Source organism: Rattus norvegicus, chromosome 10 (genome assembly GCF_036323735.1).
Source record: "Rattus norvegicus strain BN/NHsdMcwi chromosome 10, GRCr8, whole genome shotgun sequence".
Lineage (NCBI taxonomy): Eukaryota > Metazoa > Chordata > Mammalia > Rodentia > Muridae > Rattus > Rattus norvegicus.
The window spans coordinates 27,096,380-27,113,624 of NC_086028.1; the positions used below are offsets into that span (position 1 = coordinate 27,096,380).

Below are 17,245 nucleotides of genomic sequence, written 5' to 3' on the forward strand. Positions count from 1 at the left end.
TTTGGTCCTGTCATCACTTGACGGATTACCTGACGTTGTTTTTCACCTATCGTCACTGAATACAATTTCATCTCTACACTGAATTTGGTCTTGCTCTGTTTGTGTTTCACAAATGTTGAGTGTTAACTAGGAATATCAAACATCAAAATCGTTGGATAAATTACAGTTCTCACGCAAGTCTTTACAAATGGCAATTTAAAGTTAGACTATTGACAAATCTTCAAAACTGCTGACTAGCGACCGGGTTGCTGTTGATGCTTGATACTTGCAGGTATTTCCAGCCCTAATAGGCTTTAAACAGGGCAATAGATGGGCCTGTGGGTGATGTGTAAACAGAATCAAGTATTCCAGTTTATTATTGAATAATGTAATCTTTATTATTATAATAGAATACAGTGAGACATTAGAGTAAAAGGTTTTGCTAAACGCTGTAAAGCAAGACATGCGCCTGCCATGAGCTATCTTGACTCAGTTTGGGTTTTATTGCCACGTCACTGCACTAAGGTGCATAAACATTCAGTGTCATCTTTAAAAAAAAAATTCCTGGAGTCAACAGGAACTGTCCTCTATGAGAGTGTATCTTCATTTTCTCAAGGAAGACTTAACTAGTATTACATGGTTTAGCAAAGCACGGTTGTAAAGCTACATAGAATAGTTTCTTTGATAAGTTTGCAATCAATTTACACAATAGAATGCTACTCACATATACTAACAAACTAAGAAATGGTGGCCATACGGTCCTTGCAAAGCAGTAATCAGACTAGGAAGAGATAGTTACATCTAATGAGCAAAGTACAGACCCAAACCTAGGCACGAGGAGGAGTCTGGAAGATAAAATGCTTGCACTAAACATGTTAGGTTAACGTCGGAAAATAACAAGATAAACGGCAACATGGATGTTAGAGCCATAATTTATTTTATTTTCTATACATATCTATACATGAAATGTCCTTGGTTCAGCCATTTTTTTTTGGCATAGCTCATGAAATTTAGGCAGGACCAAATCAAACAATGAAGCACATTTAAGATGAAACCAGAGATTTGTCGTTTTAGGGAAACACAGGCACTGTGTTTTCCAACATCATTGGATAGCAGCTTTTTGAGAAAAAAAAACAACATTGCTCAAAACTCAGGTGTGGATTCTAATTGTCTTACTTGGCAATTATGCTAAAAGGCTCATGTCACGGTCTTATAAGTGTGATTAGACCATGATCGGTGGATTCTGAACTAATGGTAGATATCTGTGAAAAATCTATCAGACAACAGGAGACTTCAAAAATACCTTCTTTCATAAATATTTACTTCTAAAACATCTGGGCAATCATGAAAGGCTAGAATTGTTTTTTTAAGGAATATTAATGGACCTCTTTTATTTAAAGCCCTTACATAGTGTACCTACAAATATATTGCTGCAGTATAAATGAAATGTAATAATAATATTACTCGATAAAAGCTAGTTCCTGTACATTCTCCCATGTATTTTATATTGGATGCTACACGTGGCACAGCACTTATTGAAATAGTTGGTTTCAGCAAATAGAGAAATAATATACAGTTGGTTCTCTAGCCCCAACTACTCTTCCCTATTTTTTTCTCTTTATCACAATAGCCTAAAACAGGAAAAATATGGTATGACATCATTCAAGCAGATAGCAACTGATCTACTATTGAACACTGGGCAACAGTGAAGTTATGAGCGTCCTCGGTATAATTGGATTTCATACTCAATATGGTTTAAGTGGCATCTGTCTCCTACAGGCTGTTCTGTTCTTAAATGCAGGCTCTAAATGTATTTCCATAGCATTTAACAACATTCTAACAGCTAAAAGTGGAGATCCCTCATGATATTTAAAGAACGTAAGTTTAAAAAAAAATTCAATGTACAATCTCATGCTGAATATTTACATATATAATTTATATATTCTATTTTTTGTTGGCTAGTCATAAATTTCAATCTAAAGCTTTTGATGTAGTTATATAAAAGAATACATTCAACAATTCTAGAGCTTGCAAAATAGATTTGCCCCTCTGAAAGCATCTTCATCATAAGAATAGAGAATTCTTGGGTGAATGGGCTGTGTGGGAATAAGAGTAAAAAGAAAGATAGTTTTTAAATTATCTAATTTATTTATTTATTTATTTCAGCTTCTATCAAGTAAACATCTGTGTTAGGCTGGCTCATCTCCATAGAGTCTACTGGTAAAAGTTCAGATGATAGCAATGAAGCCCATTGAAAGGGTTTTCTTTTTTCCTCCATTGGATTCAGAATGCTACAATGACAGCCTCACCTTACCCTATTTATTAGGCTTTCATACATTCTAAAATAGCATTGAACAACAAAATAGTACATAGTGAAATTTAACAAGAGAAAGCCTAGGGAATTTTTAATTTGACAAACCAAACATTAAATCTCTATATCAGCTTAAACATTGACAAATAAAAACATAAGCACACTATATCATTTGTGCGATAAAGACATAGATTTAAAGTTCATTAAACATTTGTTATTTGCCCTTTTAAACACTTCACACAAAAATATTTTTGACGGATATATTTTTTGAGAATATTTGGAAATATATATCTACAAATGACTCTGTGGTTATAGTTAAGCTCTGTTTTTCTTCTACTTTCCTCCTATCTTTGGACCTTCTTACCCTCTCTCCTCCTCTTGTCTGTCTCCTTCTGACGTGATTTTGCTCTCTGGCTTCCTCTCAGAATCCTGTCCCCGAGCTGAATACTCTGCCCTGCTCTGAACTGTCAGACAGGGGTCTCTTGTTCGTATATGAAATATGGAAATAAGGAAACCTTCGAATTCTTTTAAGACAGAGGCAGTAAAGCAGACAGGAATCACTGCGTTGAGAACAGAAAGCGATTCTCAGTGCAGAGGACTGAACAACAGAATACGACTAAAAGAACCTATTGATGGGGTGTGGGGGCTTTTAGCTGAGGCTCTCTGTTTAAATACGTGGCCCAATAGACTAAGTTAAAGATTCCAAATAGCAGCGGAAAGGCTATTCTTGACAGTCGGTCGATTTTGCTGACGCTGTTAAAGGTTTTCTTGGGTTCTGGCGGTTTTGTCTCAGGCTTGACTTCTTTCGGTTCTATGGTCGCACTTTTAGCAATAGTTGCCAAGCCGGGGTCACCCCTGGCTAAGTTAGGGGTATAGCTGGTTGCTGTAGGAGCATATGTGTTGTTTTTCTTAATGAGAGGATCCTTCACTTTCTTTGGCTGGAGGAGAAAAAATAACTTACTTTAGCATACAGTGAGAAGCAAAACGGTTTTTCTGAGCAAAACGGTAAGTACTTGCTGCAAAACCTCTTTTCTTGATTTAAAAATCTAAACTCTGTAATTTGTGACTAATGCACTAGGATCATTTGAAAAGCCAGAGGATGTTTTGTAACCTTGCAGATCAAGAGGTGGAATCTGTTTCTTCCCAGGTTGAATGCAAAACGGACTCAGAGTAACAGCAGCGATGTTACGTAAGCTTAGGATACTGCACTCAAAACACTTTTCGGCCTCAGACTTCCCCTTCTAGAAGCAGTATTCCGGACAAGAAAAGAAGCCTAGGCTAGACTAGGGAATGGCTTGAGATTGGGTACACTGTTAGACTCCCTGACAGCCAGTTGAGGCTACAGATAGGAGAGGACACCAAAGATTTCCCAGCTTTTGTGGGAACTCCAGTTAACCGTAAATTGTATGAGTGACGCCGGGTTACTTGAAAGGAACACTCCACCCACAAACACAGAATCATCAGCAAGTATTCAGGCCACTTTGCAGGCCGTCCATCAGTAGATGTTCCTAAACAATTGTCCTTTTTCAGGGTTGTGTGAGCTCACACACTTGCCATTATTCACGTTTAGGTATTGAGCACTTTAAATGTATCTAGACTAACTAATGGTATACTAGAAGAAAAAAGTATGCATGGGATTTTGATGATTTATATACATACAGACTGTAGTATAACTCCTTGATGGGTTACAACTATTAAACCAGTTTGTTTTCTGTATTGTATATACTAAAATGAAGTATAGCCCTCATTATTATTATTAAGAGTTATTTATACTTTGTTCAAGGATTATTATTGTTGATATCATCATCATCATCATTATCATTATTACTACTTTTCTGAAATAGTGTATGGCTACATAGCTTTGGTTATTATCAAACTCATAGAGATCTGCTTGCTTCCACCAATCAAGTGCTAGAATTGAAGACACGTGTGCCAAGGTACCTGGTTGCTTACATTTTTAAAATAAGGCTACTAGAAATTGTTACGTGATCTGTGTGGCTCCCATTTGTGCATTACAACATTTCCACAAGGCAGCAGCTATAAGATAGTGGTTCTGATTGATACACAATATATCAAGGGAATGTCTGTTTGGGACTTGGAAGGTTTGCCTATTCCTGACTGCAATGAAAGCTGAGGATAGTTAATTTTTCAAACATAGCCCAACTAAAACATGAAAATAATTAAACTCCTGAAAACAGCTGAAGGAGTATGCATTTTTTTAAAACTACAAAACTTATACCAGAAGAGGAAAATTATAGTTTTCATTTGCATTTGAGATCAGATAGTTAAGAAAAAAACAGAGAGGGCACATTTGGACAGAAATTTTCACCTTAGAATGCCCCTTCTTCTTTCTTCTATTCTCTACGTGCATAGCAATTTACCCAAACAACCTCCGCTATGAACAAAAGCAAAGCAATCCACTGTACTTTATCATTTACAGCCTAAGAAAATAAGAAAGGAGTCCTCATCTCTCCTCTCTCGCATCTAATTCCACAAACCAACTTACTTATTCCATTTAAAAAGCTTAAGGTCTCAGAATCCTCATATAACAAAAGAGCCTTTGTGGTGTTTACCTTTTCTGGAACCACGCTTTTGCCATCCCACGCATACCCTCTCTTGGTGAAATAGTTTACTGTGGCAAACTCAATCAGAGCCGAGAACACGAAGGCATAGCACACTGCAATAAACCAGTCCATGGCCGTTGCATAAGCCACCTTTGGGAGGGAATTTCTGGCACTGATACTCAAGGTTGTCATGGTCAGAACGGTCGTCACTCCTGAAGGGAGAAAAGGTAAATAAATATACTGGTTCTCCATAGAAATTTTATTACAGCAGATCCGGGTTCATTTCCGATCAAAGGGGAACCAAAGGCATCATATTCACATTTTAATTCACCCTGGTTTGATTGTGGTGGTGGAGACGGGATATGGCCTCAATATAGTTTGTGATCAATAGCACAACAGTATTTAGGGTCCTTCAGAAGAAATAGAATACTCTGCTAATTGAAAATCTGTTACCAAAACAGTAAACTTCATTAAATAGCCGTCATGAATGCACACCCTATATAGGAGAGGAAATAATAGCATTCAGTGTATACAACTCTTCACATAAATATCTTAGATATCTATTACCTGAGGTGCTCTGGTAATATCTATGGCACTGTTTAATAGTCTCTGTCCCAAATGTAGAAATAGGAAATTCAATTAGTCCTTGGGAGCAGAAAGGTTAAGTAACAACTTGGGGAATGGTAATTTACCACACTTGTAGCTTTTCTCATACACTAATTCTCGTTCAAAAAGAGTTCACCCATTTCCTGCATGTGTCTGGATAAATGCAAAGCAAGTTACGTAAAACTTGCCGTGCCAAATAGCGTGCACATGTACTTGCATCTAGAATGTACATGCTTTGCTTGAAATCGAATGGCTATGGGGAAAACTTGTCTTTAAACCTGTCTGATTCAAGTGTCCGTGGTCTTCTCTTCATTCTTTGCTGCCTCATTCTTCCTCCTCTCTAGGGATTTAAGCGACCTATATTCGGAGTAAAAATGGTTTGTAAGTCGGTTCTATTTTATGTAGATATTTTTATGAGATAGAGTGTGGATAACATCTTTCCTGCTGTTTGAACTACCATGTGGCACACACTGTATTGGTACCATAGAGTTTAATGCTGTGAGATTTCTTCAGAAAAAAAAATTTGCAAACGTTTAAAAATAGTTCAAAGCAAGCCTGCCAGGAAGAGTGAGAGATCACCACAGAGCAGCCTTGAGCTATTCCAAGGACCGGACCACACATTTAACACTCTGGTGAGTGGATTCACAGACCTCATCCACTGTTTCTGCAAAATGGCTGATTCTCTCTTCATTCCCTCATGGCCCATGCCATCAGTGAAATTCTCAGGAAGGAAAACCTTTGCACAGTCACTCAAACCTCATTGTGAGGATTATGTGAGAATTAGCGCATTCCCAAGGAAGGGGCTGACAACCTATGACTCTGAATCGAGGATTAGTTCCTCCTGTTGATAGTTTTAGACAATCAGCTGGACTACGCAGCTGTTGGAAAATTTTTGTAAGCGGCTTTAAACCAACCAATGTTCCTAGGTTTTCCAGGAATATCAAAGTAGATAGTCTTTTAACTACGCTAGAAAATGAAATGACTAAGAAGAAAGACAGTAGAATATTTATTAAATGGCATATGCCCAGGACTGTAGGAAATGTTTATTTTGAGATTTGGATAACATTGGGTTCAGAAAATACTGGGGCAAGTTCCTAATTACATAACCAACCTAAAGAATATTAACTAGTGAACTGCGCCCAGATTTACATATCAATATCAACTAGAGCAGATAGCAAGGTAATTAAAAGTCAGTAATTGGGGAACAGAGAAGCCCAATTCCAAATCCCAGCTCTATAATTGCCAAATAATACCTTGGGAAATGACCTTGGGAAATTTTCCCCCACAGTCTCAGGCTTCCATATTGTTGCTTTTAATTTCTTCCTCACTAATTGATTTTATTAACTTTAACACATAAAGTTATTGAGAATATTAAATAAGATAATACAATAAAAATACTTAATTCTCACTCTAACGGTTAATGGCTATTTAATAACTATGGAGAAAAATGCCTGTGTTCTTTACTATATATTACTGTGACTACAAACTCCAGTTTTCTGAAGTTCAGTTTATGTATGTAAGCAAATGTCAAGAATAATCCAGAAACTAAAAATCTTACCCTAAAACTCTGTAAACTAAGACTAGTACAGGGTAGCTTAAGGAATATGCGTGTGCATATATGTATGTGCATGTGTGTTTATGATTTGAAACCCCTACCAATAAAAATCCAGAAAGGAAAAAACCTCCAAGGGTTAGGAGTGATAATTTACATATTTTATCTTTCCTGTGTGATCAAGTTAAACGTCGGTTTTCCCTCTTTGTACTTGCATTTGACTGGAAATAGCTCAGACTAATGAAATAGACCAAAGTTGTATAGCTGTTACTGGGTTAAACTAAACCTAAAGCTTGGGCCCTTTATAGCAGAAAATTTACATGACATTGCCTGAAAATAACTGAGAGCATAAGAAGAGAAAACAATTAGATTTTCAAAGTCATAGAATAGACTTCAGCATTCTATGTTCTGCATTGCTTTGATATAACTGTTATAAATCTAGTGTGGCTGTTTTCTCTTTTCTTTACATACTAGTGACCTGCTTAGGCATTCAGGGAGCTCAGAGGAAAGTGCTAAGTTCACGCTAAAAGAATAGAATCGTGTACTGAATAAATGTTAAAGGGCGAAAGGGCTAGACAGAATGTATTTGTGATTTTTGTTGAACACAAACACTATAACTATATGACTTTGTACACAAAAATACTTGCTATAGCCGAGGTTACAGTCCTACAGCTATGTTTGCCAAAAGGTCATTGGTTGATTGTGGTATAAGATCATTGAAAATGTTACAAGCAGTATTTTTTGGACTCATAAAACACTGAAACGCTTTGGCGAATTTCCAAAATAAAAAGGCGAGACTTGGCTGGAGCAAGTGAGGAAAAAGTAGTCATTAGAAAAAAAAATGCTTTCCAAGATAATACTGGTTCATACTTTTAAAATAAAATAAAAAAAAAAACAAACCACAAAACCTGAACGCACATCGTGTCTTTAATTCAGTGTTTATTGCCTGGTAAGATAAGGGCTCAGATGGAATGCCCATACAGAGGCCAGCATCTCTCAAGAGGTCTGTCTTTAGTGGATTGAATGGTTGTTAACATTGACAAATGGCTGTAAAGAAAACTGGACCTGAAATGAACCACTTGTTTACTCTGCAGCTGGAAATCATTTCGCCGCAGGTTAATTTGGCTGTGTGCTTAGACTGTTGTCAGAAGATCAGAGGACAGATCATGTGACTTTTTCAACATGGAAGTCTTTGCCTAGTTCAGAAGACAAGGCGCTCCGAAGCAGAGGGGGCAGTCGGTGTCTCTTTTTGAGAGAACTGGTATGGCAGCGCTTGCACACTGTGGATAGTAGGGGTACCAGAATCTCTACACAGGAATTAATGGGAAGCATTCAAAGATTTTTCAGTGTGGAGCATGTGACCTTCAATGCTCACAGTAGTTATTTGTAGGAGAGACCTGGATAAACATGTCTTCCAGCAATAGACATGTGGCTATTACGTCTAAGTAAATGACACAGACCACAGTGAACCCAGTATGTGCCAGCCTAATGCAGCAGGACGAAGCAAAGGTGATAGCTCGGGGCCATTAAGTACAAGGCATCTGGAGCTCATATCTTACCTGGACTCCTCTGTACCTCACCTAGTAGCTCCTAACCTGAGAAGTATAATCAACAAAATTAACTTTATGTTCATTTGGTTTCAAGTTCACATGCTGTTCACAATAATACTGTCTAAATTTTAGTTTAAATAATATAATATGGTGAATCATGTTGAGAATGACTGGTATCAAATCACACAATAACTATTCTTCATATTTTATAATTTTATGATGATTAAGATTTCAAGTTCAACCATACATGTCATGAAGGGAAGGGTATGCAAGCAGTTTATTACTTCATTTTATTTCCAGAACACAGCCATGACTCAGTGTATTTCGAATAAAAAAGTCATTGGTTATGTGAATTGATAAGTTTACTGTTGCGAATCTTGTTTTCATTAGTCTAAAAAGTACAATTGTGCTGGTGCCACTGGGATTCCATCAGGAAACTTTCCTTTCTATGGAATCTGAACTCTAAAATAATGTATTAGTAGGTTGGTTTTCACATCAGACAAGGTGTTCACTGTTCAAATACGATTCCATTACATAGCCTTAACTTGCAATGTTGAGATTACTTTAGAGGTTCTAATAGTGAAGAGTCCAGTTCTAACTTTTGGCAGTACACTTGAGAGGTAAAAGGAACTATCTGTCTAGGGCTAGGATCACTAATGACCTCCTCTTAAGAAAATTCTGGTTTCTCGGTCCCCAGCTCCGAAAAAAAGAACAAAAAAAAAAAAAAGAAAAGAAAAGAAAATTCTGGTTTCACCAATGTAAGAAAGTAGTCTGTTGCTATTTCTTTAAGATTCTCAAAAAAATATATACTATGTAGGATTTAAAGTTTTAAGATGGTTTTTTTTAATCTAGTAGTTGCCTTTGATGTCTGTCTCACTGCCTTTTATGTCAAAATTTAAAATTAATTTTTATTAAGCAATCTATTTGTGTTAACAAAACAGTCTAATAAGGACAATAGTTTGTAAATCATATCATAGTGAAAACAATAATTCTAGAAACGTTTTCTTATTGTAAATTCAGATTTTGACAGGTAGTAACATCTTTTTTTCATTCTCCTTGCAATGACACAGTCATAAAGTGAGTGCCCTCTATACCTGTCCACATGCATATTGATTGGCACTTACCAAAGACAGTTCTTGCTGGTACTGACTCTCTGTTAAGCCAGAAGGAGACTTGGGAGAGAATGACTGTCATTATGCATGGCAGATATGTTTGAATAACAAAGTAGCCGATTTTTCTCTTCAAGTGAAAGTGAGTCGTCATAACCACATATTCTCCTAGAGGGTGAAATGCACAGTATGGTTGAATAATGTGCCCTTAAAAAGAAGTTATTCCTTAGGTTTTCAAAAGAAGCAAAGTTATAGAGGCTAGACACATCTTGTTTCCACAGGACACCTATAACCTGGAGGGAAAGGCCTTTGCCCTTGTGAGAAAAGCAACATCTTTTAATGCACATTAACTGTTTCTAGGCATAACATAAAGGGATTAAAATCTTCTAATTCTCCCTTCCTTCTTCCATTGTTCTGTCATATACAAAAGGGATAAAGCTGAGCTTATATTTCCAGACTGAATCTGAAAGCGATGTGATAGTCAATGACCCCAACAAACATAACTAGAATAGGTTTCCAGTGTAACTTGAGTGGATTGGTAGAGCACACTTCTGGAGTCTCAGCAAGGGCATTTCTAGAGATGGGAAATGACTCAGGGAGGTAAGGAGTAGTTCGATCTGCTCTGAATGTAGATTGAACAACCCAGTGGCCAAGAAGGGGGAAGCCCAAGTACAGGAACATGTACAACTCTCGGAGAGTGATTTTGCTGCTGTACTGGTTCATAGGCACTAGACTGCTGCTTCTGCAGTCCTTGAAGGTGGACTTACACTATCTCAGCTCCTGGGAGATTTAAATCTTCTGTCTTGGACTGGCATTTAGACATAGTACATCTTGTTTTGAGACACCTAGCTTCTTAAGATGAGCAGATTTAATCTGCCTCAGGCTAAGGACCTTAACTTTTTTATGGAACATATCCATGAAACCATCTAATCATGGCCAAGGCATACATTTTCCTATTTAAATATTCTCCTTAAGTACTTGTTTTTTCATAGCAATAGAAAGCTAACATACAGTTCTTGTCTCCATCTGCACCTTAGAGCTGGGACTGTCCTATAGCCCTCTGTACCCAGTCCTTCGCAGAGAGAGCTGGTCTCCCAGGAGTGCTCTTGCTCCTGGGCCTTCAGATGAGACCCCACTTTCTCTCCAATAACTGCTTAAAGAGGGAGACGCCAGGAGCACACAGGGCACAGGAACTGCAGAGTAACCTGGTATAGGAACCTGCTTATCTCCATGTGTGCCCTGAAGTTAAGGCTGTCCTACAGCCCTCCATAACCAAGTCCTGCCTGGAGAGAGCTTGTCTCCCAAGAGTGCTCTCACTCCTAAGCCCACAAGTCAGACCCAACTTTTGCTCCTATAACTCTCCAAAGAGGCACTCACCAGTATATACAGGGCAGTGGAAGCATGGAGGAGCCTGGGAAAGGATCTATTCAGTCTCTAAATGTGCCCAGAGCTAAACCTGTCCCACAGCCCTTGATACCCAAATCCCACCCAAGAAAGCTAGTCACCCAGAAGTGCTCTCACTCCTAAGACCATAGGCTCACATGCCCAAAGGAGGGACAAGCTCCAGTGAGAGACAGCAAGATCAATTAACACCAGAGATATCGAGATGGGGAGAGGCAAATTTAAGAACCTAAGCAACAGAAAAAAGGCTGCTTGGCATCATCAGAACCCAGTTCTCCCACCACAGCAAGTCTTAGACACCTCAACACACTGAAATAGCAAGATCTGGATTTAAAAATCATATCTCTTGATGATGGTAGCAGACTTTAGTAAGAACATAAATAACTCCCTTAAAGAAATACAGGCAAACACAGGTAAACAAGTAGAATCCCTTAAAGAGGAAGGACAAAAATCCCTTAAAGACTTACAGGAAAACACACCCAAACAGGTGAAGGAATTGAACAAAACCATCCAGGACTTAAAAATGGAAATAGAAGCAAAAAAGAAATCACAGAAACAACACTGGAGATAGAAAACCTAGGAAAGAGATTGAGAGTCATACATGCAAGCATCGCCAACAGAATACAAGAGATAGAAGAGAGAATATTTGGGGTAGAAAATACCATAGAAAACACTGACAGAATAGTCAAAATGCAAAACGCGGAAAGCTCCTAACCCAAAACATCCAGGAAATCCATGACATAATGAAAATACCAAAGCTAAGAATAATGGGTATAGAAGAGAGTGAAGATTCCCAAATTAAAGGGCAATAAATATCTTCCAAAAAATTATGAAAGAAAACTTCTCTAACCCAGAGAAAGAGATGCCAATGAACATATAAGAAGCCTACAGAACTCCAAATAATTTGGACCAGAAAAGAAACTCCTTCTGTTACATAATAGTCAAAACACCAAATGCAAAAAACAAAGAACGAATGTTAAAAACAGTAAGAGAAAAAGGTCAAGTAACACACAAAGGCAGACCTATCAGAATTACACCAGACTTTTCAACAGAGACTATGAGAGCTAGAAGAACCTGGGCAGCTGTTATACAGACCCTAGAATAATACAAATGCCAGCCAACTGTACTATCTCAATTAACACAGATGGAGAAACCAAGATATTACATGACAGAACCAAATTTACACAGTATCTTTTGACAAATATAGCCCTTCAAATGATGAGATGGAAAACTCCAACACAAGGAAGAAAACTACACCCTAGAAAAAGCAGGAAAGTAATCTTCTTTCACCAAGTGCAAAAGAAGATAGCAACACAAATATAATTCCACCTCTAACAACAACAACAACAACAACAAAACAGGAAACAACAATCACTAGTCCTTAATATCTGTTAATATCAATGAAATCAAATCCACAATAAAAAGACAGACTAGCAGACTGGATCTATAAATAGGACCCAGCATTTTGCTGCATCCAGAAAACACAATCAGTGACAAAGACAGACACTACCTCAGAGAAATACGCTGGAAAAAAATTTCAAGCAAATGGTCCCAAGAAACAAGTTGAAGTAGTCATTGTATTATCAAATATAATTTTCTTTCAAACAAAAATTGTCCAAAAGGTAAGGAGGGACACTTTGTACACATCAAAGGAAAAAATCTGCCAAGGTGAACTATCAATTCTGAATGTCTATGCTACAAATGCAAAGGCACCTACATTCATAAAAGAAATTTTACTTAAACTCAAAGCACATTTTGCACCTCATACAATAATAGTGGAAGACTTCAATACTCTACTCTCATCAACAGACAGATCGTGGAAACAAATTAACAGAGACACAGAGAAACTAACAGAACTTATGAATCAAATGGAGTTAACAGATATCTACAGAACATTTCATCCAAAAACAAAAGAATTGAACTTCTTCTCAGCACCTCATGGTACCTTCTCCAAAATTGACCATATAATCAGTCACGAAACAGGCATCAACAGATACAAGAAGACTGAAATAATTCTATGCATTCTATCAGATCACCATAGACTGATTCAGGTCTTCAATAACAACAAAAATGACAGAAAACCCCCATACTCATGGAAGCTGAACAATGTTCTACTCAATGGTAACATAATAAAAGCAATATACAGCAAACCAGTAGCCAACATCAAACTAGTCAGAGAGAAACTTGAAGAAATGCCTTTACAACCAGGGACTAGATAAGGCTGCCGATTCTATCCGTACCTATTCAATATAGTACTTAAAGTCCTAGCCAGAGCAATTAGACCTAAAAAAATGGTCAAAGGGATACAAATTGGAGAGAAAGAAGTCAAAATATTACTATCAGCAGATGATATGGTAGTATACTTAAGTGACCCCAAAAATTCCACCAGAGAACTCCTAAACCTAATAAACAATTTCAGCAAAGCACCTGGATATAATATTAACTCAAACAAATCAGTAGCCTTCAACCTCTCAAAGGATAAACAGGCTGCAAAAAACATTAGAAAAATGACACCCTTCTCAATAGTCACAAATAATATAAAATACCCCAATGTGACTCTAACCAAGCAAATAAAGATCTGTATGACAAGAACTTCAAGTCTCTAAAGAAATAAATTGAAGAAGATCTCAGGAGATGAAAAGATCTCCCATGTTCATGGATCGGTAGGATTAATATACTAAAAATGGCCATCTTGTTGAAAGCAATCTACAGATTCAATGCAATCCCCATCAAAATTCTAACTCAATTCTTCATAGAGTTAGAAGGAGCAATTTGCAAATTCATTTGATATAACAAAAAGCCCAGGACACCAATGCTAAGAAGTGCTTGCTGACAGGAACCTGATAGGAATGTCTCCTGAGAGACTCTGCATGAATCTTACAGATACAAATTAAGATGATTGCAGCTAGCCATCAAACTGAGCATTGGGACTCCCTATGGAGGAGTTAGAGAAAGGACTGAAGGAGCTGAAGGGGTTTGCAACCCCACAGGAAGAACAATGTCAACCAACAAGAACCCCCCAGAATTCCCAGAGACTAAACCACCAACCAAACAGTACAAATGGGGAAACCATGACTTCGGCTGCATATGTAGCAAAGAATGGAATTGTCTGGCACCAACAGGAGGATATGTCCTGGGTCTTATGAAGGTTTATTTTCCCAGTATAGGGAATGCCAGGGTGTTGAGGTGGGAGTGGGTGCATGGGACGGGGAGCATTCTCATAGAAGCAGGGGCAGGGCTGATGGGAGAGGTGGGAACCGACAAAGGGGATAACATTTGAAATTTAAACTATCCAATAAAAACTATCCAATAAAAAATACAAAGCTAACATATACACCCATTATCTACATCAAAGTCTCTCACATGTACAATTGACATTTTAGACTCAACAATTGTTCATGGCTAAAGCCTGTCTTGTGAATTGTGTGTGTGTGTGTGTGTGTGTGTGTGTGTGTGTGTATCACTATCTCTATCTCTATCTATCTATCTATCTATCTATCTATCTATCTATCTATCTATCTATCTATCTATCTATCTAGCCTGAAACAGGGAACTCTAAAGCAAGAGGCCACGGAATTAAATTTACTCAATAATTCTATACCAAAGGAGAAAAGACCTATCTAACACTCTGGTTTAAAGGAGGGGGGACTTGCTTCCCAGAAGGAAATCTCACAGTGTTCTGACAGCTTATCTCTGATTATCACTAGCAAATTGGCATATAGATATATCCATGTCATTCTCTCTATAAAATTGTAGTCCTGTTAAAGGAGAAACAGTTGCTTCCCAGGTCTAGCCACATCAGTTTTTTCCTCTGTTATCAACTTGTGTTTTCATATTTCTTTGGAATATTTGAAAAAAGCTTCTGTGTTTGTGCAGCTAAGCACCAAGTAACATATCTGCCAGATAACAACATCTGGTGATCTTTTCTTCCGTGGGATGAGGATGAAAATGGTATGCACTACACACAGTAGAGAATAAACTCTTTCCTGTAATCAAAGCTTTCTTATAGCACAGACTTAACATGCAATACAGGCTCATATCCTTTCATACATCTTAACATCTTTGTACCTTGGCCAAGCAAACGCTATATGACTTCTGTTGCTAAACATGTTCATGAATGGATTGAGAACAGCCCAAATACCAGATCCTCAGCAGGGTAGCCAGAAATATCCTAAGGGGAAATTTTATTAGCCTCTGAAGAAAATGAGTTTGAGTTTAATACTCAGATCTATTTTCTTGTTGTATAGCCTTGGGCACCTCAAGTAGATTTTTTTTCCTCTGAGTTTTCTTGTCTATAAAATAGTAAAAACATGATGTGGCTGAAGGAAGGTTAACTGCTCAACCAGGACACTCCATAAAAATGCAAAAATACCTTTTAGTTACTTTCTCCACGTTCTTTACTATTCACTCGCATCAGAATAGAGAGAAGTATTTGTAAAAGAAATACAGTGTTATAGAAGAAAACCATTCTTGCATTCATCATCAATTGGTATTAATGGCAACTTCCATTTATGGAATGTGTACTAAGTACTTTATACTTTAATTACAGCCCCTCTTTATACTCATTAATAACATGTTTGCATTTTAATATATATATATTAATTGTATATTGCTGGTAATGACTTCAAGGTCAATAGAAACAAAATAAGTGATCCTAATAAGATAAAAACTCATTTTTCTGAGACCTTTGCTAAAACCTATAGCCTATGTTCCAATGATAGGTTTCACCATCCCAGAGGTATGCTTTATTATTCTTAACAATTCATTCCATTGTGATCTGAAAAATGTCATCAGCGTCAAGGAAAAACAAATCCCATCTTTCATAAAATGTCAGGAAGATGAATATCTACATATATTCCATCATCTTTTGTTATTTGCACTGTGACATTTTTGTGAAAAGTATGTAAAGAATATGGTTCTGGGACTTATTGTTTGACATTATACATATTATAAACAACATATTTTTCGGAGTGGTTGAGAAAGAACAGAAGGGCTTCTACTGCTTTGAAAGCATTTTAAATTAAATAAAACCTAAAGAACATTGGCATAAAACCTTCAAGTAAGTTACAGAAGTGACAGCAATAACAGAATCAAGTTGTAATAATTTGAAAATCAAAAAAGAATGAAAGAGAAAAGCCCATATCTTAATATTCATTGAAAGTCTAGACAACAAGTGTATATGCGCTAAGCATATCAAATTAAAGAATAGAAGGATTGTAATATCCTGAGAGAAGCTTATAAATTAAAAGTGACAATATTTCTGATACATTACAGAGTAAAATTTAGGAGAATGTAAGAAAGAAAGGAGGTTATAATTTGGTAAATTAGCATTTCAGGTCATTTTAGAGGTGGCTTTCTCAAATGTTTGTTAAACATTTGATTGCTTTCCTTGGGCTTCACTCTCCTATTCCCTGGGATGCTATGAAGCGAAAATTTAACAGCATATATGACCATACTTACTATACTAAATCGTATTGAGATTTATAGTGTAAGGATAGAGTAGTAGATATCTAATCTCATTAATTAGGGAAATGAACATTCAATCAATTTGTAAAATGTTATTAAACACATAATCTAAATTGAAGGTTTTTTTCCACATTCCACGGAAGTAAGAAAACATTTAAGCACTAGAATTTTTAGCCTAACTATATCTTTTCCTTCGTTTTAAATGTGAATTATTGGACTAGGAAACCACAAAGTCGTCCCTGGAGATCGTGTTCTAGCCATTATGGATGCTCCATTATGATCCACTATCAGATAAGATGGTTCCTGATGATGCTGATCTGAAGGTCATTGTTCAGACACCATCTAGAAAAGCCTCCACATCTAAACAAGATGATCCCATCATTTTTCTTAGTCATTTTTCTAAGGGCAAAAGATAGTGATTCAGAAGAAACAACTTACTTTCCAAGCTTATCAACATGTCCTATGACCAAATTTCCTTTGGAAAAAAAAGCACTGTCAAGTCATACTTGAACATTTTAAAATCATTGGATGAATTACTTTCTCATTCCTTTCTGGATACTGATATTATTCTTGTCCTAATGGTCAATGCAATTACTTCATTTTCTGTAAATGATTTGTAATCACTGACTTAAAATCCTGAGTATTATGGTAGTATCTCTCCCATTCTCTTTCTCCCATTATCAAAGTGATGCAGAAGTTTTTACACC

At 37.0% G+C, this 17,245-nt stretch overlaps 1 protein-coding gene across 3 annotated transcripts in view; it reads right to left on the reverse strand.

Annotated features, from left to right (window-relative positions):
• Positions 1-351: 351 nt before the first annotated feature.
• Positions 352-17,245, reverse strand: part of Gabra1 (gamma-aminobutyric acid type A receptor subunit alpha 1) — a 55,833-nt gene continuing 38,939 nt past the window's right edge. For 2 of the 3 annotated variants that reach the window (XM_006246124.5, XM_006246123.5), the window contains exons 8-10: positions 9,687-9,839; positions 4,864-5,066; positions 352-3,228 (exon numbers count right to left, since the gene is read on the reverse strand). In XM_006246124.5, coding sequence (XP_006246186.1) covers positions 2,917-3,228; positions 4,864-5,066; positions 9,687-9,839 — 668 coding nt within the window. In that variant the 3' untranslated portion in view covers positions 352-2,916. The remainder of the gene's footprint in view (positions 3,229-4,863; positions 5,067-9,686; positions 9,840-17,245) is intronic. The other variant, NM_183326.2, reaches the window with a different exon arrangement.